Source organism: Trachemys scripta, chromosome 14, assembly GCF_013100865.1.
Source record: "Trachemys scripta elegans isolate TJP31775 chromosome 14, CAS_Tse_1.0, whole genome shotgun sequence".
NCBI classification, from domain to species: domain Eukaryota; kingdom Metazoa; phylum Chordata; order Testudines; family Emydidae; genus Trachemys; species Trachemys scripta.
The window spans coordinates 4,258,837-4,281,228 of NC_048311.1; the positions used below are offsets into that span (position 1 = coordinate 4,258,837).

The window sequence follows — 22,392 nt, forward strand, 5'->3', positions numbered from 1 at the left end:
CATGTTCCCAGTCAATATGGGGATAATTGAAATCCCCCACTATTATTGAGTTCTTAATTTTGATAACCTCTCTAATTTCCTTTAGCATTTCATCATCACTATCACTGTCCTGGTCAGGTGGTTGATAATAGATCCCTAGTGATATATTCTTATTAGAACATGAAATTACTATTCATAGAGATTCTATGGAACATGTGAATTCATTTAAGATTTTTACTTCATTTGATTCTACATTTTCTTTCACATATAGTGCCATTCTCCCCCCCCCACGACCTGTTCTGTCCTTCCGATATATTTTGTACCCCAGAATGATTGTGTCCCATTGATTGTCCCCACTCCACCAGGTTTCTATGATGACTATTATATCAATATCCTCCTTTAACACAAGGCTCTCTAGTTCACCCATCTTATTATTTAGACTTCTAACATTTGTGTACAAGCACTTTAAAAACTTGTCACTGTTTATTTGTCTGCCCTCTTCTGATATGTCAGATTCTTTTTTATGTGAATGTTTCTCATCTGATCTGGCCCATACTTTATCCTCTTCCATCCTTTCCTCCTTACTAAAACCTAGAGAATCTCTATCAATAGACTCTCCTCTAAGAGAAGTCTCTGTCCGATCCACATGCTCCTCTGCAGCAGTTGGCTTTCCCCCATCTCTTAGTTTAAAAACTGCTCTGCAACCTTTTCAATGTTAAGTGCCAGCAGTCTGGATCCACTGTGGTTTAGGTGGAGCCCATCCTTCCTGTATAGGCTCCCCCATCCCAAAAGTTTCCCAGTTCTTAATAAATCTAAATCCCTCCTCTCTACACCATCATCTCATCCGCGCATTGAGACTCTGAAGCTCTGCCTGCCTACCTGGCCCTGCACATGGAACTGGGAGCATTTCTGAGAATGCCACCATAGAGGTCCTGGATTTCAGTCTCTTCCCTGGCAGCCTAAATTTAACCTCCAGGACATCTCCCTTACCCTTCCCTATGTCATTGGTACCTACATGTACCACTGGCTCCTCCCCAGCACTACACATTAGTCTATCTAGATGCCTCGAGAGATCCACAACCTTCACACCATGCAGACAAGTCACCATACAGTTCTCCCGGTCATCACAAACCCAGCTATGTTTCTAGTGATCGAATCTCCAATTACTAACACCTGCCTTTTCCTAATGACTGGAGTTCCCTCCCCCGGAGAGGTAACCTCAGTGCAAGAGGATACCCCAACAACATCTGGAAGGAGGATCCCAACTATGGGAAGGTTTCCCTTTGCTATCGTTGACTGCTCTGCTTCCCTGGGCCTTTCATCCTCCTCAACAGCACAGGGGCTGTCTGACTGGAGGTCGGACAAATCTACAGTGTCCCGGAAAGCCTCATCAACATACCTCTCTGCCTCCTCCAGGCATCTGCCACCCTGGCCTCCAGAGCCCTGAGAGTTAGAAAGTGTTTCCTCATCTCCAGCCTCAGTCTCCCTTGCTGCAGATTGCACCCATTGCTCCTTGGACAGGCCCTTGCCCTGCTTGCTGGGGGCACTGGGGGTGTCACCAAGTGTGAGCATTGCTGTTATTGCACTGCGGGGGGAAGGGGAACTAGCTGGCTCAGGGGGGCAGTGAGGGGAGCTGGGGCCTTTCACTCCCCTGTCACCGATCTCAGCCCAGGCTCAGAGTCCGGTTCCTAGCAGAGAGGAGCTCACATCGTAACTCACATTAATGGCAGCCTCACAGGCCACCTCTGCAGGGAGGCCAAGAACTGAATGCCGCAGGGATGATTCCTCCCCAGGGAGAGGCTCCAGCAGGTGTCAGGGCTGCACCATGTTGGCAGGACAGTGGGGGGCTCACACAGCCGCTGTGATGTCCTTGTACCCTCGATACACAGAGCTCCAGCAGCCAGAGTGTAAAACCCCACTCATACTGCCAGCACCGAACTCACTGACACTGTCCCAAGGCCCCTTCTCCTCCCTGGGGTGGGAGGGGGTGAGTACCAGCCCCAGCCCTTCATCCCAGGGGCAGATCTGTGTATTTGCCGGGTGCGCAGAGCTCTCCAGGTGGAGACACTTTCACGCTGATTCGGGAATCGGTGCTGGGAGGTCCCACTGCCCAGGAGGCTAAGGGCTCTCGCTCCCCTGCCCTGGGGGGTGAAGAGAGGGGCCCTGGGGCTGCTATTCCCTGTCCCAGGAATGGGGTGAAGGCGATGTGGACACAGACAATATCCCCATGTACGCTGTGAGGGGCGGACCCAGCTCCACCCTGGGCTGCAGAGCCTGAGCTCCAGCCTGAGCCCGAAAGTCTATGTGGCTATTTTTACCACCACAGAGGGAGCCCCGCAAGCCTGAATCTGTCCACCCAGCTCCTTCTGGCACCTGTCCCTCTCCTCCAAACATCCTCTGCACCCTGGAGCCCACCCATCACTTCACACCCCTGCTACCTCCTGGCATCCATCTCTCCCCTTTCCCGCTCTACTCACATCTCCCACCCCTCCCCTCCCCTCGTCCCCCATATAACCCCTGATGCCTGCAACTGCTCTCATCCCTTTTGCCCCCTGATGCCCACCCCATCCCTCACCCTCCTCTGCTGTCTTGGCTCCCACCATACTTACTCCCTTCACCCCACCCTCTCTGACCCCTGGCACCCACCCCTTCCCTCACCCCCCTGTGCCCACCCCTCCTTTAGCCCCACTCTGACCCTCTGGCCCGTCCCCATCCCCTCTCCTCATAGACTCTAAGGTCAGAAGGGACCATTATGATCATCTAGCCTCCTAACACCTCCCTCTACCCACCTGCCCTGTCTCTCTCCTCATCCCTCTCTGCCCCCTGGTGTCCACCTCTCCTATCACCCCCCACTCTTCCCCCTGGTGTCTGTCCCTCCATCCTCTGCCCTCCCTGTGTCTGCCCTTCTGCTCAACACCCTCAATCCCCCTGGCACCTGCCCTTTCCCTTACCCCCCACACCCTCCTGGTGCCGACCCCTTCCCTCCCTCCCTCTGCCCCCGACACCTGCCTCTCTCCTTGCCCCCTTCCCCCTTTCCTCTGCTAGTTTCTTGTGAACTCTGGAGTCCTCTTGCAAAGTGGTTACCCATGCTGCAAATTGAGTTATATCCATCTATTGTTTGTGTGCATACAATCCTGCTGCACACCACTTTGACAGTCCTCCAATGGCTATCCCACACTGCTTTGCCTATTTACCTGTGTGCCTCCCCTGCTCTAGTATCTAGTTCCCTGGATGACCCATCCCCCATTTAGAAGTTGGCACAGGGTCAAATTTTGCCCATTTGCTCCTGGGTTCAAGTATATCACTATTGCCACAATATTGCCCCAGAACCCCTATGGCACCCCTTGAGCAACCTCGGAGAGCCAGGCTGAGATCCTGGATATCATGGCCATCAGGGAAGGATTGTTGGTTCAGGAAGTTGTTGTAGCCAGTCACTGCAATAGAGATCTGTCTGTAGATGTTGCTAAGCTGTTGTCCTTGAGGGGCCAGGACTGGGATGCTGACCAGTGCCTGTTAAAGAGCAAGCAGCTCAGGAGGACCTGTATTCACTCCAGGGACAAGCGTAAATAATCTGGCAGGGGATATGTAACCTGTCCATTTTGTGAGGAACTGGCCAGGAGTTTTCACAACTACACACCCACCCAACCCAGAAAGGTTGTGGAATCTGACGCCTGCTCCCCTCCACCAAGGACGGTCACAAGACTAATTGGAGGATGCACACAAGGAGGCCAGTGAGCAGCTGTCCCCTGAGAGTCAGGATCTCTTTGGGACTCAGGACCTTGACACTGGCCAGGTAGAAAACCAACCAGATCCTGCCATGCATCAATGGAGCCCATTCCCAGCCAGAAACCCAAGAGGGACTGGGACCCAAGAGGTAGATCCCCAGAGGGAACCTTGGCATGTCAGTATCTATCTTTACAATGTATTTGTGCTCTACAGCCTTGTTGGTTCCATGCCAGGGTCCCCATGACTGCATCAATTTTTGGGAGACATGAGCTAGGAGGCTTTCCAAGTCTCCAGCCCCCACCTCCTGCCCTTGGCCCAGGCTATCCTCTCCCCCGACCCCATTTCCATACACATTTCCAAGTTGGCAGCTTCTCTGACCAGGCACTTGGACTCTGTCATATGCTAAAGCCCCAAACATTGAACATTTGTCAGCCCACACCATGGATGTCAATCTTCTTTTCCCCTCCCACATCTGTCCTGCCCAGAGAACCCCCACCCTGTTCGTATCTCAAAATGGCAGCCAGCAGCATGGCACAGCACAGCCTCCACAGCAGATTTGAATACTGAGAATATGTATTTGTTTGAAATGCAGAAGTTAATGGAGACAGTGGTTACAGCAATAGAAGTGTGGTTGGTATTCTCAGCTTACATGAGGCAGAAATGGGCACTGCCTGCCTGGGAAGGTACTAGGACTACAGCTCCCTGCTGAGGTATAAATGCCCTATGACACCTTAGAGATAGCAAAGCTCTTAATGATTTTTCACAGGCTTACATAGAAAGGCTGGGAACAGCGAATGCCTCACATAACCACTGCAGAGCCCTATGGATTTCTCTCTGCATGTTCACTATGAGATAAAACAGAACCTAAGGCTGAGAAATTGTTGGATTTTTGTCCGAACATTATGGGGGAGAGGCGCACAGTCATTCCCCCAGGCCTAGATCACACCTCCCTTTCACTCCTGCAGCACTTCTGGGAGGCGGACCATCTCGGTGAGTAAGTTCACAGTCTCTCTCACTGGTCTGCCCTTTGCCTTTTTGAATAAGGCCACTCTCTGTCTCCTATTCGCCTACCACAGTGCAATGTCATCAAGAGCCAGGAAAGCCTAAGGGGGATGTAGAGGGGGTTACGCTCCAGCTTGCCCCAAAGGCAGGGCCGGCTTTAGGCCGATTCAGCCAATTCGGCTGAATTGGGCCCCGCGCCAAGAGGGCCCTGCGCTGCAGCTCTCCACCCCGCCCCCAGCTCACTTCCCCCTCCTCCCCTTCCCTGAACGCTCCGCCCCCTCCCCTGCTTCCCGCGAATCAGAGATTCGCGGGAAGTCTGAAAAGAAGCAGGGGTGGGCCGGCAGCACAAGGTAAGCTGGGGTGGTGGGGGCACGAGAAGGGCTCTGGGGAGGCGCCGCCCGTTCCCGCCGAGCACGCAGGCCCCAGCAGCTCTGGCCCGGCTCGGGTCCGGCCCGGCCCCCGCGGCGCGGTTCCGGCCCGGTCCCTGTGGCCCGGCGGCCCGGCTCCGGCCCGGCCCCCATGGCGCGGCCCGGCTCCGGCCCGGCCCCCGCGGCGCTGCTCGGGTCCAGCCCCCCCACGGCGCGGCCCTCATGGCTCGGGTCCGGCCCCGGTGCGGCTCCGGGTCGGACCCAAGCCCGGCAACCCCGGCCGGAGCGCAGCTCGATTCCTGGGGGCGGGGCTTGCAGCAAGCCCCGCCCCCAGGAATCGGGCCCCGCTCTTGCTAAAGCCGGCCCTGCCCAGAGGTCCCCTGCTAACCTTTCTAACACCATGTAAGCACCTCCAAGGCACAGAGAAACTGCAAAGCCAGACTGGGATAATAATTCCCAACCCCTATTCCCCCAGCCTCCAAGGCACAATGGCAAACCCAACCAGCATACACTGCACAGCCACAAATCCCAGCCTATTCCTCCCCATGCACACACCACTTATCATCTCTGAGCTTCCTGCAAGGCTGGGAAGAATCTCAGGGAGGGAAAGTCAGAAATGCATTAAAAAAAGTCATCATAGCCTCTTTGGAATATGAACAATAACTGCTTGTGTTTTTCCTATTTCCACAGCCACGGCATCAGCAGTGGTCAAACCCTCAAGGACAAGGCCTTTATCAACGGATGAGTGGCTGGCTAACCTGAGGGTGGGAAATAGAAAATTTGGGATGTAATGTTCACAGACCTCCAAAAAGAAAAACCCAGAAAACAATGGGGATAGGGAGGATGTACTTGAGGACAGAAAGGGAAAAAGAAATGGAGCTCTCTAAAGAGACCCTTGAAGTGGACAAGGACAGCATCGCAGGGCCAGGGCCAGTGTCTCAGGACCAAGGACAGCATTGCAGAGCCAAGGACAGTGTCTCAGGGACAGCGACAGCACCCCCCCCCTTCCCCGTCAGAGTCGATTTGGAGTTGCCTGCAGGGAGGGTGGGGGGCTGCCATGTGCCTTCTCCCCTCCTCCTTCTGCAGGTGCAGCAGCCGCCTCAGCCTGCCCCCAGTGCTGCTCCCTTGTAGCCGGCAACAGCTGGTAAGGGAGCGCAGTGCAGAGCTGCAGTGGGCAGCTGTCCGCTGCCCAGGGCAGGAAGGGATGCTTGGGGGAGGCGCACGGGGGTGGTAGGTGGGGCCGGGGGATGCTCCAGGGGAGGCACGCAGGGTGGCAGGCAGCGCCGGGGGAGAGACCCGGCCCCGAACATTGGTGAAGCCAGGCCCTCTGGGCCCTGAATTTGTTGGAGTCCAAGCACCATGGGCCCATATCACTCACCACCCCTACCTCTGGGAGGGGCCATTGGCAGGGTTTCTGGGGGTGGGGCAGGGAAGGAAAGCATCAGTCAGGGTGGGAGGAGGGAGCATAGGGACCCCAGGGTGGAGGGAGAAGCAGAGGGTTCTCAACTTTGGTGCAGGGAAACAGAGGAGCACAAGGTACCCCCCGGGATGGGGATGGGTAGGTGGGGGGCACAGGGGCCCCTATGGTGGGGGGAGCAGAGGATCCACCATGATGGCACTGGGAAGGAGAGGGGGAGCACAGGGCCCCCAGGGGTGGGGGTGTTGAAACTTGGTGGGGGGCAGTGGGATAGGAAGGGGAGTCAATATCTAGGGGAAGGGAAAGGGAAGGGCATAGGGATGTGCCTTGAAGGAGGGAGCGGAGACTGTGTGAGGTGCAGCTGAGGGGGCACAGTGCCTGGGGCAAGGATCCTGAGAGAGAGGGAGCTGAAGTAGTGGAGGGGTTAAGAGCAGCTGAGTGGGCCATGGGGCCTGTTTGCCCTCAGAGAAGCAGAGATCATCCTCAACACCCCCTGGGAAGAGACCGGAGACAGATCCTTCTGGTCCAGAGCCTTCATGGCCACTGGTGGTTGCAGCTTCAAGGACGGGGTGTGTCTGTGCTGGGCTGAAAATTCTGCCAGCAGGTGCTGAGCTGGCGGGGGATGAAGGCTTTGCTGCTGGCCAACACATAGATCAGCCTGTACTCCACCCACGAGGTAAGTCCCCTCCAGCTGCCACCAGCGGGTGTCTCAACCTCTGACTAATGTTACAGTAACACCCAAAGACCTTAATCATCAGCAATCCTCCATTGTGCAAGGCACCATGCAAACCACTAAGAAGCCCCAGTTCCTGTCCCAAAGATCTCTATCTAGTCCTTATAAATCCGTATGGGCAGGCAAGCAAGTATTATTCCCATTTCACAGCAATGGGAACTGAGGCACAGTGTCCAAACACAGCATGGTACTTTTAAAAAACATATATACCAGCTTGACATAATAAACAAATCTGTTTTTCCCCCTCAACTTTAAAATGTGGAATTTTCTTGGTGTTTGGTTTTGAATATTCTCCCGTGAGAAATGCAACTTAGTCACTGTAGTGTTGTGTTTCAGAGTCTTCTGGAAAGTAACTAGGCTTTAAACAGTAATGAAAGTGATTGGAATTGTCAGTTTCACTCCTGTTTAAGTCATAGAATCATAGAATATCAGGGTTGGAAGGGACCTCAGGAGGTCATCTAGTCCACCCTCTGCTCAAAGCAGGACCAATCCCCAGAGAGATTTTTACCCCAGTTCCCTAAATGGCCCCCCCTCAAGGACTGAACTCTTAACCATGGGTTTAGCAGGCCAATGCTCAAACCACTGAGCTATCCCTCCCCCCGAAGGTCACTATTGTCAGTTATTTGTGATTCAACTGCAAGACAATGTGGCCTAGATTTTCAAATGTGTGTAATTGGATTTTCAAAAAACCTGACTGGTGCACACAATTGCTACAGTTTGCTTGTGAAAGGTAGGTGTCTAAACTGGTCATGTCTTTGTCCAGTTTACTTGATTATCAATGCAAGTGTGGTGATTGTGTGTGCAAATTAGGCACACAGGTGCCTGCACGTTTTTGTTTGCAGAGAAATCTGAAAATGGGGAACAAAATCTCTAATACTGCTTCATAAGCAACATTTATCTATATAGAGAACTTTTCTTACTGACTAATTGTAAATTAACTTTTCTTAGTCTTTACGAAGAGTGATATTGAATAGCATGAACAAAGAACCTCAAAGAAAAGTCAGTTTCTAGTCTATTATTGTAGTGTGGTAATACTCCTAGAGCCCCAGGCTGGTGCAGTATAAACTCACAGGGCCTTACTCTGGTAGGATGTTTCCAAAAGTTAAATGATCTATTCCAAGCTTGGTGACCTGCAAAAAGTAAAGAGCCTAAATGATAGAAGGTAATCTAGATTTTTCTACAATTGTTTCAATTGTTGTATTCAAGCATTAGTAACAAAGTAAGAATATACATTACAATTTGAAACCTAACCAGTGTCCCATCAGTGACTTGCCACAAGATGTCACACCATGATAGTATTAGAGCTGAGTGAGTCTAATATTTATTTAATTTTCTTTCTTTCTATGAGAATTAGATACAGTGCTCCTGTCAGATAATTTTAAAGTTATTATCTGCAAAAAAACCTAGAGTTTTCAGTTGCCTGAGTAGCCCCTGAAATTACTGTTAAAATCACCCTCTCTCCCCACCAATATCTGAAATGCTGCCCTTGCCTCTCCTCTCCCCCAGCTCACAGGCCCAGTGCTGGGAACTGAGAGGGGAGGAGGTGGCGGGGGCCAGGCAGGTGATGCCCTTTATACCATCCCTTTGGGAACAGGCCTGGAAGCTGGTCAGCACTGGGAGGGGACAGTCTGTGCCGTGGGTGTCACTCCAGCTTAGCTGGGACTGGGCAGATTATGAGGGAAGCTGCATTTCCACCCCTCTCATCGTAACCAGTATAGAAATAAGGGTGGAGCGTCCCGGAGATGTCAGTGAAAGTGAAGAGATGGGACCTGTCAGTCACATTGTAAAATGAGACCTTGCCCGCCTCATAGTCCAGGAAAATCCCCACCCGTCTGGGCTCAATATTCACGGGAAGGCGGACGTTTTCAGGGTAGTTGCAGGCCTCGTATTTCCCATCCTTCAGCCACACTGTCCAGAATCCATATTTGGGTGATAGGTAAATCGGCTCTGTCCTTCTCACAAATTTCCAACAAACCCCCAGAGTCCAATTTGTTTTCCCTTCCACCTCCACCTCCCAGTAATGCTTCCCACCCGTCAATTTGTTAAAGCCCAGGACAATGGGATAGTTATCAAATCTCTCAAGATTGTTGGGTGGATCCTGATGTCTGTCTTGGTATGTCACAGTTTTTTTATCTGGAGACAGGATGAGGTCAGGATGAGCTGTGTCTGGATCCAGAGTCACGTCCACTGGGGAGAGAGTCACAGAGTCAGTGCCAGGGGCAAGGGCTGGTGATTGCAATCAAAGGGAACTTAACCTGTGTCCCCGTTAATCGCTGTGTTGTGGGGTTGATGCCTATTAAGGGGAGGCAGGGCCCCATCTACCTGTGAAGAGAGAACTAAAGGGGAACAACAGGTATCATGAGGGGAGGGGAAGGGCCCAAAGGGACAGGAAGGGAGGGGAGGGCACCAGAGGGCCTGGTGTGGTGACAGGCTGATGCTGGGAGAGCAAAGGGAAGTGGAGGGGTAAAAGAGAGTGAAGGGAGGAGGAAATGCAAGGGGCGGGGGACAGGCCGGCAAAGGGAAGGGGCAGGCAGTGGGAGGAAAAGGGGATGAGGACAGGGACACCCACCCACCTTCCTCTCAGCTGCAGCCTCTGGATCCCCCACTGCCTGCTCCCCGTGACCTCAGGCTGCTTCTGCTCTGCCCTGTGCCTGGGGGTACAGAGCCCCCTGCTGGCTGGACGCTGAACTGGGGTGACCCAGGGCCCTTCACAGAACCAGCAGGATCACTACAATACTCTCTGATAGACCCAGCCAGACAAGCCGGGCAAGGTCGCTGGACTGGCCAGCCTCAGACCAGACCAGGAGCCCTTTGGGGCTGACAGCCCCTTGTTCTGTCTCTGCACCACCTGGCTCACTCGTGGGCACTATATCAATAATAACACTCATTGCCCAGCCCCTAGGGGGGCACAGGGAGCCCTGGTTACTCTGCCCCACACATTCGCCCAGCGACTCCACCAAGCTGCCAGACCCGGGTCCCTGGGATCAGAGCGTGGGGAGTCGAGTGGCACTGACCGGCCAGGGGCTGGTGGAGTGGGTGGAAGGAAAGGGTTAATCCCAGCAAGTTGGCGCTTTGCTGCCTGGCCCTGGCTGGTCTCTGCACTCTGGGTGCAGCACAGGGCCTGTGTCTCTGAGCAGGTCCCTGCCCACTCACCCGCCATTTGCCCCAGACACAGAGAATCCAGATGCCGAGGGAAGGAGCAGCCCCAGCAGCGCTGCATTGGCCCTGGCATGGGCTGAGCCTGCGAGCGCAGCAGCAGAGGCAGCGGCAGAGAGAGGGGCTCAGCCATTGAGAGCAGCAGGGTCCCCACCTGCAAGGGAGGGGTGAGTGCTGGGACAACAGGCCGGGCTGGGTCAGGGGCTGCGAGCTCCGGCAGTGAATGTAACACCAGCATCCAAGGCCCTGCTGGAGACCCTGGGTCTGACCAACCTGGAGCAGCCAGCGAATCACTCAGGGTCTCTGGGACCCTGTCCAGGGGGAGGCTGCCAACGGGGGGATCTTGCCCAGGATGGGGATCCTGCCCAGGAGGGGGCTGGAGTCTCCCCAAGGGCTGATGATTGCCTGGAAGGAGGCATTAAGGAAACAGGCTCAGGGGCCAGCAGTGTGAAATGTCCCAGAGACCAGTTTAAAGTCTGAAAGGACCCCTTCCTGACTCTTGCCTGCAATTCTGTTCTGAGTTAGACCACCAAACTCCTCCTCCTCTCACCACTCTGGCCATGTCGCAGCCACTGCACTCCCCTTCACTGGCTGCCCCTTCCTTCCTTAAACTCATCGCTCTCAGTTGGCTTCCCAGCACTGATGGCCCCTCCTATGTTGGATCTTAACGCAGTACATATTTGCAAGGTCCATGTCCTGTTGGAGCACATTAGACCCAAGTTCTGTGAGAGGGAAGCTGGAGTTATGGATCTCAGTTCCCCAAGCTTTCTGCCTATCATTGCCCTTCCATGTCCAGTCCGGTGTAATTCTGCTATCTGAAAAGTGAACAGATGTTCTTCCAGTTAAAGCACTGGCCTGGGACCCAGGAGATCTAGGTCCAAGTTTGCAAAGACTCCCTGTGTGACCTTGGACAAGTCACTGAATCTCTGTGTTTCAGTTCCCGATCTGTGAAATGGGGAAAATCACCTTTCTTTCCTCAAGCCCTGTGTCCATCTGGTCTATTTGGATTAGAAGCTCTTTGGGGCAGGGGCAGTCTCCTGTTATGTGTTTTTCTAGCTCCCAGCATTGGGGCCCTGAGGTTGGTGAGCAGCACCTGGCTCCATGAGTCCCATTGCACAAGGGCTGGTACTTAATTGATAAGAAATTGTATTTATTTTATGCTGCCCTCGGATTTCCCAGGTGCTGCAGAAGTTCATGTTGCAGTCTGTATCTGGGATGTAGAGCTGTCATGGGGGAGCTGGAGTTTTGATAGCCAAGGAGAGGATAGTCAGGGCTTCTGGTCCAGGGAAGGGGAGTGGAGGGAAGGGAGGGGAGGGGACGCTTCTCCTCTTTCCCTTGGAAGTAACTTTAAGAGCTTGTCCACACAGAGAAAATCCCAGAATAGCTGGTGCAGAACAACTATTCTTCACTAGCTGTCTTGTGTGGAAGAGTGCCCTTGTCTGGTCTAGGTTAATCCACTTTGGAAGAATAAAAGTGTGGAAGAGAAGTGTCCATATAGGAAGATAGTGCAGAATAAGTATTGCTCTTTAAATCCACATCTTGGCTATTTCACGTGAACTTCCCTGTGAATTCCTCATGTCGACAAGCCCTAAATTTGGGGAAGGGGGTTTGAGCTCTTTATTCCTCAGCCCAGCATTCCTAAAGACACAAGACACCCCTCTGCACTCCATCCAGTAGCTGCCATTGCATCCAGCAGGGATGGACAACTCATCAGCTGGATCTTTCTGATAAAAATGGTCTACAATGAAATAAACAATTCATTGACTAGAAGCTGTAAAATAGCATCAGAGGGCAATTAAACAATTGTCTGTTTGCACTAGCATCTCACCCTCACCAGGTAACCTTGGGGGTGTAGGTCAATGTGCTAACTCCTTACTTTCACACTGACATTGACATTTTACCTCTAACCCTTAGTTATTGTGAGAGCTGTAAGGGGATTCAGCAGGGAGTGAATATCCCAGGGGAATGGGACTGAGAGTGACTGAGGCAGGATCAGCGTTAGTTACCTGCGTATCTTCGGGCTTCTGCAAGTTCTGAAATAATCAGAAATAAGAATTTACACAAACGAAATACAGACTCAACAAGACACAAAGTGCTAAATTAACTACAAAACCCCAAACCGGTGCTTACCCATTTCTTCCAAAGGGGCCTGTTGGAATAAAAAGGGAGAAAAAGGAGAAAAAACATAAATGAATCAATGGGAGAGATTCTCAATGATCAAACTACCCCATGCTAAACTCAAATTACATTGGCTTCAGTGGAAATTTTTCCTGAGTAAGGACACCAGGATTAGCCCCTAATCAGTAGTTAGGGCCTCTGCTTTATCGCAGCTGATGCTGCAGACCCTGCCCCCAGAAATCAATGGGGCTGCACCTGTGAGGATCACTCATGTGAGTCAGGGTGGCAGAATGAGGCCCATAGTGATGAAGAGCCCGGTTCTCTCCTGCACTCCGGTTACTGTGTGCAGGGACTGGCTGGGACCAGGCCCTGGACACCAGAGAATTCCCCTGGCATAGGGAGAACTCAGCTGGGGTAAAGCAGCATAGCTGGCTCCTGTGCGAACTGCCCTCCCACTAGGCTGGTGTAGAGGGGGTGTCGGGTTGGGAGGGGATGTATTGGGGCAGAGCAGGGCACATCACCAATTCTCAGGGTCCACAGCCAGCCAGCATAAATTAGAGTAGCCCTTGGGGCAGCCTGAAAATCAGGGAGCCATAACCAGTTCTCTCACTGCCCTCACCCTCCACACTGAGGATATCTTGTCCCAGCAGAGAATCTGGGCCTCCATTGTCAAGGGTTAATGTGAAAAATAAAATTTAATAATCATATTTCAACACCACAATTTTTCTATTTATTATTTCTGGGCAGTATATGTATATTTGTGTGTTATCAGTCCTGCATCTGTGTGACACAGGGCCAGAAAGGCCAGCAGGCTAATTGACCGAGATTCAATCTTTAGAGACATATTAGGAGATAATGATTGCGTTTCTTGTGTGTTTACATATATATTGTTAGAGGTTGACAATGGTTCCTGTCTGTCACTGTATTTATTAATTCAGAGATCAAAAGGAGATGTAAAGCTTTAGATGAATTGCGAATGTAGTAATATCATTGTTTCATTTCTCTTTGAAGTATGTAGTAAACTACCTGTACATGGCAGGAGATGGGCAGTTGCCTTATGCTAATCTATGTAGTTAATTACTGGTGATCCTTAGGAGATAGATAGATTACTTCAAAGCCACAATGCTTCACCTATTATTGACCTGCTGTCAAGAGGTTGCTAGAGAAGTATAAAAGAACTCTCAGTCTCTGATCCTGCATCTCAGATCTGCTTAAGCTTCATCCGGGGAAGTTTGAGTCACAAGACTGAAGTTCCCAGCTCCATTCTGGGTCACCCTGGTATTGGAAATTGGACTACAACCTATGAAACTTGTTCTGAAAGAACTTTTTGCAACTTTAAAGCTCACCATCTCTACTATGAAACTGACCTAAAAAATTTATCCATATCTGTATGTATAATGATCTTTTAACCAATATTGTCTCTCTTATCTTTTTAAATAAATCTCAGTTTAGTTAATAAGAATAGGCTGTATACATGTATTTGGGTAATATCTGAAATATTCATTGACCTGGGGGGGGGGATGTGTCCTATTCTTTGGGATTGGTAGAACTTTATATATGATGAACAAGATTTTCAGTAATCCTCATCATATTTGACTTGGCTATCTGGGTGGGAGCCCAAGATCGGATTGTTTCAAGGGAGCTGTGTTTCTAGCTTCTGGGTAACCAGTAAGGTATTGTAGAAGCTGTTTTGTTGCTGGCTTGATAAATCTAAGTATTAGAATAACCATCGGCTTTGGGGATCATCTGCCCCATTCTTTGCAGTTTGCCCTGATTAAGCAATCTCAGTGTGGCCCCCCTGAGATCCCTGTCACAGTCTGGATTTCCCTTTGTTTTGTATGTTATCTGTTACAGTATGTGGAAGTAGAGCAAGGCACAGCTCTGTTTATTTTACAGTAATATTTCTTTGAACACTCAGGCTTGGTCTACACTAACCCCCCAAATCGAACTAAGGTACACAACTTCAGCTACATGAATAACGTAGCTGAAGTTCGAAGTACCTTAGTTCGATCTTACCTCGGTCCACACGCGGCAGGCAGGCTCCCCCGTCGACTCCGCGGTACTCCTCTCACCGAGCTGGAGTACTGCAGTCGACGGCGAGCACTTCCGGGTTCGACTTATCGCGTCCAGACAAGACGCGATAAGTCGAACCCAGAAGTTCGATTGCCAGCCGCCGAACTAGCGGCTGGGTATAGACGTACCCTCAGAGATGTGTGTTCACTTTTCAAGTTAGAGCTTCATCAGAACTAGTAAAAATGCACTTACCTTTCTCTACCTTGTAGTCCACTATAAAGTAAAAGACAATATGAATTAATTCTTAGTCATAAAAGTTAATGGGCCATATCTGAGTTAAGAACAACATCCCACTTCACTGAATGTTTTGAAAGATTTGTCCATAAGATGCTAAGCAAAGCATAGTGCAGGAGATGGCTGCTTGTGGAGGCAGGGACCCAAACTGTCCTGCACCAGCTGTTACCTGAGTAGCATAACCTCGATAGGATTCATCACCATATACTTTTTTGACAGGCTTCCATGCCCCATTTTGGGGTTATGTCCCGCCCTCCATCTCCGTTTCCAGTCGTGTACAGGTTTAGCACCATTGGCCATTTTGAAAGAAGAAAATTTATTTATTTTTTTGATCGGGGGACGTTGTGTGCTTGTGTTTTGACATGTTTCGAGAAAAAGTATGAAAGAATAGAGGTTAGTTATGAAAGATTTAAAAAAAGAAAGATTTTGGTTAGGTTTAGAGGAAAAATGAAAGAAAGGCTTTTTAAATAAAAGAAGACATAAAGATAAAAAAGAATTAGGTCAAAAGAAAACTCATGGCAGAAAAAAGGGAATTTTAAAAATTAGCTTAAAACCCTGTGTGAGAGAGATTATGAAATATATTTTTTGTTCTTACTGAAACAACACCCACTCCACAGAGGGATTCCTGTTTTACAGGCTAAACTTCCAGATCCTTAATCACCAGCCCTTTCTCATCTTAATCACCCTGCTTCTGTAAACAAAATACTGACTCCCTATCCCAGGGGCACATCTTCCCTACGGAACTTACATTTCACACTAATGCTGTGCTGTAGAAAACCTCCGGGAGCTTGCACACCTCCCGTATGAAATTCGGCCGGGGGGAGGGTGCTTCTGCCCCTGGCTTTGATTCCAATTAATGAAATCCTTGTCTGGAGTATTGCCTAGGTGTGGAAAGCCCCGAGGAGGAGCTGGAATGGGGAAGTGAAACACCACATAAGGTTTGGGGCTTGGCATAACAGTAGTTGGTGAATGAGATGAAGTGTCGACATTGGGCAGCAAGGACTGATGGATGACAAAGTACTGCCTTGCTTTATGTAGTGGCAGAAACAGCATCCCTCCAATTTTGCTACCCAACGGCCCCAGCCCTGCACCATTCCCACACACGGAGTGCCAAGTCAGCAGCCCCAGCGCCTGGCCAGGCTGGCCCCAGTGTCGGGCCAAGACGCTTCTCCCCCCACACCTGAGCGCTGGTCTGGGCCCGCCCCAGTGCCGAGCCATTCCCCCCCACGCCGAGCCGCTCCTTCCCCTGACCGAGTGCCAGGCCAGGCCAGCCCCAGTGCTGCGCTGCTCCCCACCACCAAGTGCCAGGCCTGGCCAGCCCCATTGCCAGACCAAGCTACCTGCTGCCTGAGTGCTTGACAGAGCCACCGCCCCTCACCCATCCGAGCCATCGGCCCCAGTGCCATTCTGAGCCACCTCACTCCCCCGTGTCTGCCACTTGCTCACCGTGTCCCTCGTCACTCCCCCGCCCCTGAGGAGGAGAGATGCAGCGAGCAGCGGGGACCTGGGGTGGGGGGAGGTGGAGTGCAGGCAGGCAGCAGTAGCAGGTATGGGGGGCCTCAGGGAAGGGTTTAGGCCACTACAGCTCAAGTGTCTGGCGGCGGCAACAGCCTTCCACAGCTAAGGACATAGGCACACTTTAGAGTCTGTCTGTCTGTCAGTGTTCTGGTGTAAATTGTATCAACTGCTTAGAAATTCTGTGGTGCTGAAAAGACACAATTACAATCTACCTTATGTTTTTGGTAAGGAAATGTAGAAACCAATCCATTCCAAAAGAAGATCTTTTTTATGTCTGATATGCTGGATAATTGACTCAAAAAAATAAATTCTTGACATTCAAACAATACTGAATCCACACCAAACCACCATAAATAATTTTGCCTGATAGTTATTTTTTTACTAAAATAAATAGTGTGTGAAACATTTTTTAAAAAATTATGGCATACCCCAGTTCCTGGCTCTGAGACCCAGCCAGAAGGAGTGGAGCACAACCGCCCTCCCCCGCCCCCAGCTCACCTGTGGCTGTGGCCTCATAATATGGCTAGAGTTGTGCTGGGCAGAGCTCTGGCATCTCTCCCTGGCTGTAGGAGCCTGGGAGTAATGACCAGGTACAGCAGTCAGAGCCTCCCAGTGACAAACCAATGAGCAAGGAGCAGCCAGAGCCAAGCACCCAGCAAGGAACTAGCAGCACAGCCAGAGCATCCCCTAGCTTGTGGCAGGGAGCAGAAAGAGGTCCTCCCAGCCTAGGGCAGTAGCAGCTAGCCCCATGGCCAGGAACCCAAACATCTCTGCACCCAGTGCAGGGCACAGAGCAGCTAGGGCTGAAGTCAGAGCTACCTGCACACCAGTGCGGGAAGGCTAGACGCAGTGATTGTGAGCACAAGCCAGCCCCAGCCAGGGGGAGTCATTTCCAAGAAGTCTCTAGGTTTCTGGACCTGCTCCCTTGAGCACTGTGGGCAGGGGCCCTCTACAGCCCAGGTGACGGCATCCCCAGTCCATGGCCTCTCTGTGAGCAGGCAGTCATACCCCTCCCACTCAGCTGGACCCCTTGATGGGCACCCCCAGCCCTACCCATCTGCTGTCCTAGCCTGGAGACAGGTGATCCCAGCTATCTCCCTCCCTGCCCTGGAAGCACAGATCCCTTCCCCCTGGGGACATGCAGGGAGTAGTGGGATCCCCCTTAATTTTGGGGAGACAGAGAAATGTGTGACCTTGAATCTGACTCCCAGAGGCACAGCACAGTACTACCCCCTGCTGGGTCTGACCGGCAGGAACAGTGTTGGGGGAATAATCCTTACCGTTTGTCTGCCTGTCCCGTGCAGCAGTCTGTGTTTCCTCCCACAGCTAGAGATATGCCAGCCCTTGCTGTGAACAGCCCTTTTATAGAGAACAGGGTGTTATCAATTCCTTCACAGGCCCTGCCCAGTCCTGGGGCGTGGAGAGATTGCTCAGCACCAATGGTCTGGCTGGAGCATGGTGTGTCTCTCACCCCACAGCCCCACATGCAGTGACAGATGGGGTTTGAAGCCCAATTCAACCAGCTAAATCACCTTTACAGAGGTGATTCCAGAGCAGAGTCAGCCCTGGTGACTCCAATGGGGTAAATCATCCTGTTGGTGTCAGGATGACTGCTGCCATGACTAAGGTGTGCTGGGGAGAGGTTCTGGTCATTGGCATGGGGTGCTGGGGGAGGGTGAGTGGCAGAGGGTGCCAGACAGAGGGGGCATGACAGGGTGCACCAGACAGAGAGGACAGTGGCAGAGGGCACTGGTGGGGAGTGTCTTTGTCTTAGACTCTTGCTATATCAATGGATGGGGGTTTTCCAGCAATGTTGTTAATCCCCTTCCCCGAGAAGCGGTAGTTAGGTTGATGGAACAATCTTTCTGGCAAACTTGCTGCATCTATTAGGTTGACCTAACTACATTGAACAGGGTGTGAAATTTTTCACAGCCCTGAGCAACATAACAAGGCTGAACTAATTTTTAAGCGTAGATCAGGCTTTAGAGTGTCCATGGCAATGGCAGAGATACAGTGTTTCCTCCTCCTCCTGCTCCTAGTTCCTGCTTCGGGAGGAGCTGGGGCTGTGGGAGAGGAACTCTTGTTGTTTATATAACTCGTTGACTCAGCGCCCAGGAATTGCAGGGTTTGTGTCTTTTGCTTATACAATAATAGTGTGAAGAAATCAGACAGGCATAACTGGGTCCAGTGCACCCTGTTTACTAAATATACACAGTATCTAATGCCTAGTTACACACACACACTGCTGCTCAGGGTGGCTTCTAAAAAGAGAACAGAGTGAGTGCTACTACAAGGCTCACGCACTACTCTATTCCTCTATACTGCACATGGACATATTACAAACCTCCCACTGGGTTCTGGGTTTGTAGGTGTGGTTCACTAGAAATCGCTGTGACCAAAGAACCTGTTAATGGCAACTGGCATGGGAGTACAAGGGGGTTACAGAAATTTCATGAGTCTGGTGTGTACAGTCTAGTTCACCAAAGAATGTCATATGAGGTCTTCAATGAAAGCTAGTGTCATACTGGTCACCAATATCACTGTGAAATGCATGTACAGGTAGTGCATAAGGAGTTAGGTATATATACTGAAAATACATTCTTAAAGTCTATATCAAGGCACTAGTCAACAACAAAGGTGAAAAACAGGCTTTCTGTCAGACAAGAGATGTTTATTCATCTACCTGTTTATTTGTAAATTGAGTCTCGTTCACAATGGGCTGCCTATCACCAGTCTGAACTGAATACAAATAAAGGATTGTCAGAACTTCAGAAAGAATCCAACAAGAAGAGGAAAAAACAGCAGGGGAGGGAGAGAACCTTTTCTTGAGGTGCACTTTAAAGGTTTGCTTGACTATATTTGGGGGTCAAGGAGACACCCAGATACCTTCACTGAAGAAGAAAAAGGACAGTGCTTTCACTTCATGAAAGTGGGGTCTCAGACAGCCTTGGTTGAAAATGCTGGAGAGAACTTATGGTGAGCTGCCCTCCTGTCTAAAGAAGCTTAAGCTTTTAGTTAAGTTTAGCCTCTAGAAGGCGTGTTATGATCTTGATCTGTATGTAACCCTTTGTTTCTAACAGTCTTACTCACCATCACTTGAATATTTGTTCTTTGAGAATAAACCTATTCTCCTTTTCACTATAACTATATCTCAGTGCTGTGGTGTTAGGCAAAGTGCTGGTCCAAAGTTGAATCTTGCAATCTGGTGTGTTCTGTTCCCTTGGGATCAGCAGACCTGGTAATCCTGTGAATGTCCAGAGGATCAGGTGCTGGACACTGCAGGGAATGCTCTAAGGATTTGGGGGATGGCTCCAAGATATTTTTCCTGATTAGTTATAGCTAAATTAGCCCCCATCCTATTGTATGTGTAGTTGGGGTTATTTTTTCCAATGTGCATTACTTTACATTCATCTACATTAAATTTCATTTGCCATTTTGTTGCCCAATCACTTAGTTTTGTGAGATTTCTTTGAAGTTTTTCACAGTCTGCTTTGGTCTTAATAATCTTGAGCAGTTTAGTATCATCTGCAAACTTTGCCACCTCACTGTTTACCCTTTTCTCCAGATCATTTATGAATAAGTTGAATAGGATTGGTCCTAGGACTGACCCTTGGGGAACACCACTAGTTACATCTCTCCATTCTGAAAATTTACCATTTATTCCTACTCTTTGTTCCCTGTCTTTTAACCAGTTCTCAGTCCATGAAAGGATCTTCCCTCTAATCCCATGACAACTTAATTTACGTAAGAGCCTTTGGTGAGGGATCTTGTCAAAAGCTTTCTGGAAATCTAAGTACACTATGTCCACTGGATCCCCTTTGTCCACATGTTTGTTGACCCCTTCAAAGAACACTAATAGATTAGTAAAACATGATTTCCCTTTACAAAATCCATATTGACTTTTGCCCAACAATGTATGTTCTTCTATGTGTCTGACAATTTTATTCTTTACTATTGTTTCAATTATTTTGCCAGGTACTGACATTAGACTTACTGGTTTGTAATTGCCGGGATCACCTCTAGAGCCCTTTTTAAATATTGGCATTACATTAGCTATCTTCCAGTCATTGGGTACAGAAGCTGATTTAAAGGACAGGTTACAAACCATGGTTAATAGTTCTGCAATTTCACATTTGAGTTCTTTCAGAACTCTTGGGTGAATGCCATCTGGTCCTGGTGACTTGTTACTGTTAAGTTTATCAATTAATTCCAAAACCTCCTCTAGTGACACTTCAATCTGTAACAGTTCCTCAGATTTGTCACCTACAAAAGATGGCTTAGGTTTGGTAATCTCCCTAAAATCCTCAGGCATGAAGACTGAAGCAAAGAATTCATTTAGTTTCTCTGCAATGACTTTATCGTCTCTTTAAGTGTGCCTTTTGTATCTCACTCATCCAGGGGCTCCACTGGTTGTTTATCAGGCTTCCTGCTTCTGATGTATTTAAAAAACATTTGTTATTACCTTTTGAGTTTTTGGCTAGCTGTTCTTCAAACTCCTTTTTGGCTTTTCTTATTACATTTTTACACTTAATTTGGCAGTGTTTATGCTCCTTTCTATTTACCTTATTAGGATTTGACTTCCACTTTTTAAAAGATGCTTTTTTATCTCTCACTGCTTCTTTTACGTAGTTGTTAAGCCACGGTGGCTCTATTATGGTGTCTTTGAAAAGTGTCCATGCAGCTTGCAGGGATTTCACTCTAGTCACTGTACCTTTTAATTTCTGTTTAACTAAGGTTGAACTTGAGGTTCTGTTTAACTAAGGTTTAACTTGAGGCTGAATTACATAAAGTTGACTTTAAGTTGTAGTGTAAACATGCCCAACGAGACATAGGTGTGTTTGTGTGGGTGCTGGGTGGAATGAAGAGTCGTTAAGGAACTAGGTGAAACTGATCAACAAGGCGAGACAGTGCAAGCTCCAATGACTCAATTTCCCCACCCATCTTAGCAGGGAAGCTGAGCAGAAGCCCCAGCTCAAGAACAAAGGACAGAGAGGTGTGAGGTGGGGGGTAAGAGCTGGCTTCTGGAGGAAGCTAAAAGCTCTTTCTACTGAAATCATCAGAGAGAGGGACACAGAGGCTGAAAGTGGAGTTCACTACAGCTTGTCTAGTGAATTGCTCTGGGACCAGAATGGAAAATACTTTAACCTTCATTCTTCTTTGCTAACCTATAGACTTCCAGTATTGTGTTCCTTTGTCTAATAAACCCTACTGTTTTGAAAATGCTGCTTGAGTGTCACTGCAAATATTGGGTGATGTGCATTGGTCCCAGAAAAGTGCACAAGTCTCCATCAGGAACTTGTCTTGACTCTCTCTGAGTTGGATTCGGTGAGCAGAGCTCATGGTGTGAAGTAGGAGCACTGAAGCACAGTGAAGGAGTTTCTCCTACAGACTGTCCCAAAGCTCAGGGTTGTAGCATTTATCCTGTGGATCTGTGACAGAGATCACCCCAACTCCAACAAGGGATCTGGCCAGACAGTCATTCAAACCCCACACACCGGTTTGTCTGTGGTTACAACTTCAGAATCACTTTTGCTCACAAGAAGAACACAAATGACTGTGTGAGTCACTTCTTTATAGAGGTAGGTCATTGATCTGTCCTCATGTAACAGGTGATCATCAGACAAAAGGCCTCCTCCTTCTCACAAAGGTTCCAAAGGCTGAGTTCTTACATAACTTGGGATTTCATGGGAAACCCTCTTAACTGTAAAAGTTCACATGGTTTCAAATAGTCCTTTGACGCTCATAACACTTCCCAAGGTTTACATTAGTCAAGTCTCCTAGAGACATTACATATAGTCCCACAATAGTACATAAACATTTTCATTGCAAATACAATGAACTCCTAAAATACTCAAACATAAAGTTTTGTCCAGGATATTACAGGAGATTGACAAATCTGTCATGAGGAGAATCAGCCTCAGAGATTCCAATTGGGTTACTCCTGATTTACACCAGGAGGAGTGTGATACTCTGTACCATTATGTTCACCACTTTTACAGGGCTATAATAAATTTCATACAAAGTATGCCTTGTGAGGTGTCATTTGGAAAGTCATAATCTGCTGAACA

General features: G+C 49.5%; 3 protein-coding genes across 3 annotated transcripts in view; 1 reads left to right on the forward strand and 2 right to left on the reverse strand.

The window, feature by feature from the left end:
- Positions 1–22,392, reverse strand: part of LOC117887162 (butyrophilin subfamily 1 member A1-like) — a 292,990-nt gene that overhangs the window by 176,567 nt on the left and 94,031 nt on the right. The window lies entirely within an intron of this gene.
- The window catches only part of LOC117887197 (butyrophilin subfamily 2 member A1-like), a 305,733-nt gene that overhangs the window by 123,844 nt on the left and 159,497 nt on the right, over positions 1–22,392 (forward strand). The window lies entirely within an intron of this gene.
- On the reverse strand, positions 8,605–17,646 carry LOC117887207 (E3 ubiquitin-protein ligase TRIM21-like). The gene is made up of 5 exons (XM_034789564.1): positions 17,605–17,646; positions 14,765–14,785; positions 12,512–12,530; positions 12,388–12,414; positions 8,605–9,412 (listed from the first exon to the last, which is right to left on the reverse strand). Exons 3-5 carry the CDS (start codon positions 12,513–12,515, stop codon positions 8,868–8,870), a joined length of 576 nt encoding a protein of 191 aa, XP_034645455.1. The 5' UTR covers positions 12,516–12,530; positions 14,765–14,785; positions 17,605–17,646; the 3' UTR covers positions 8,605–8,867.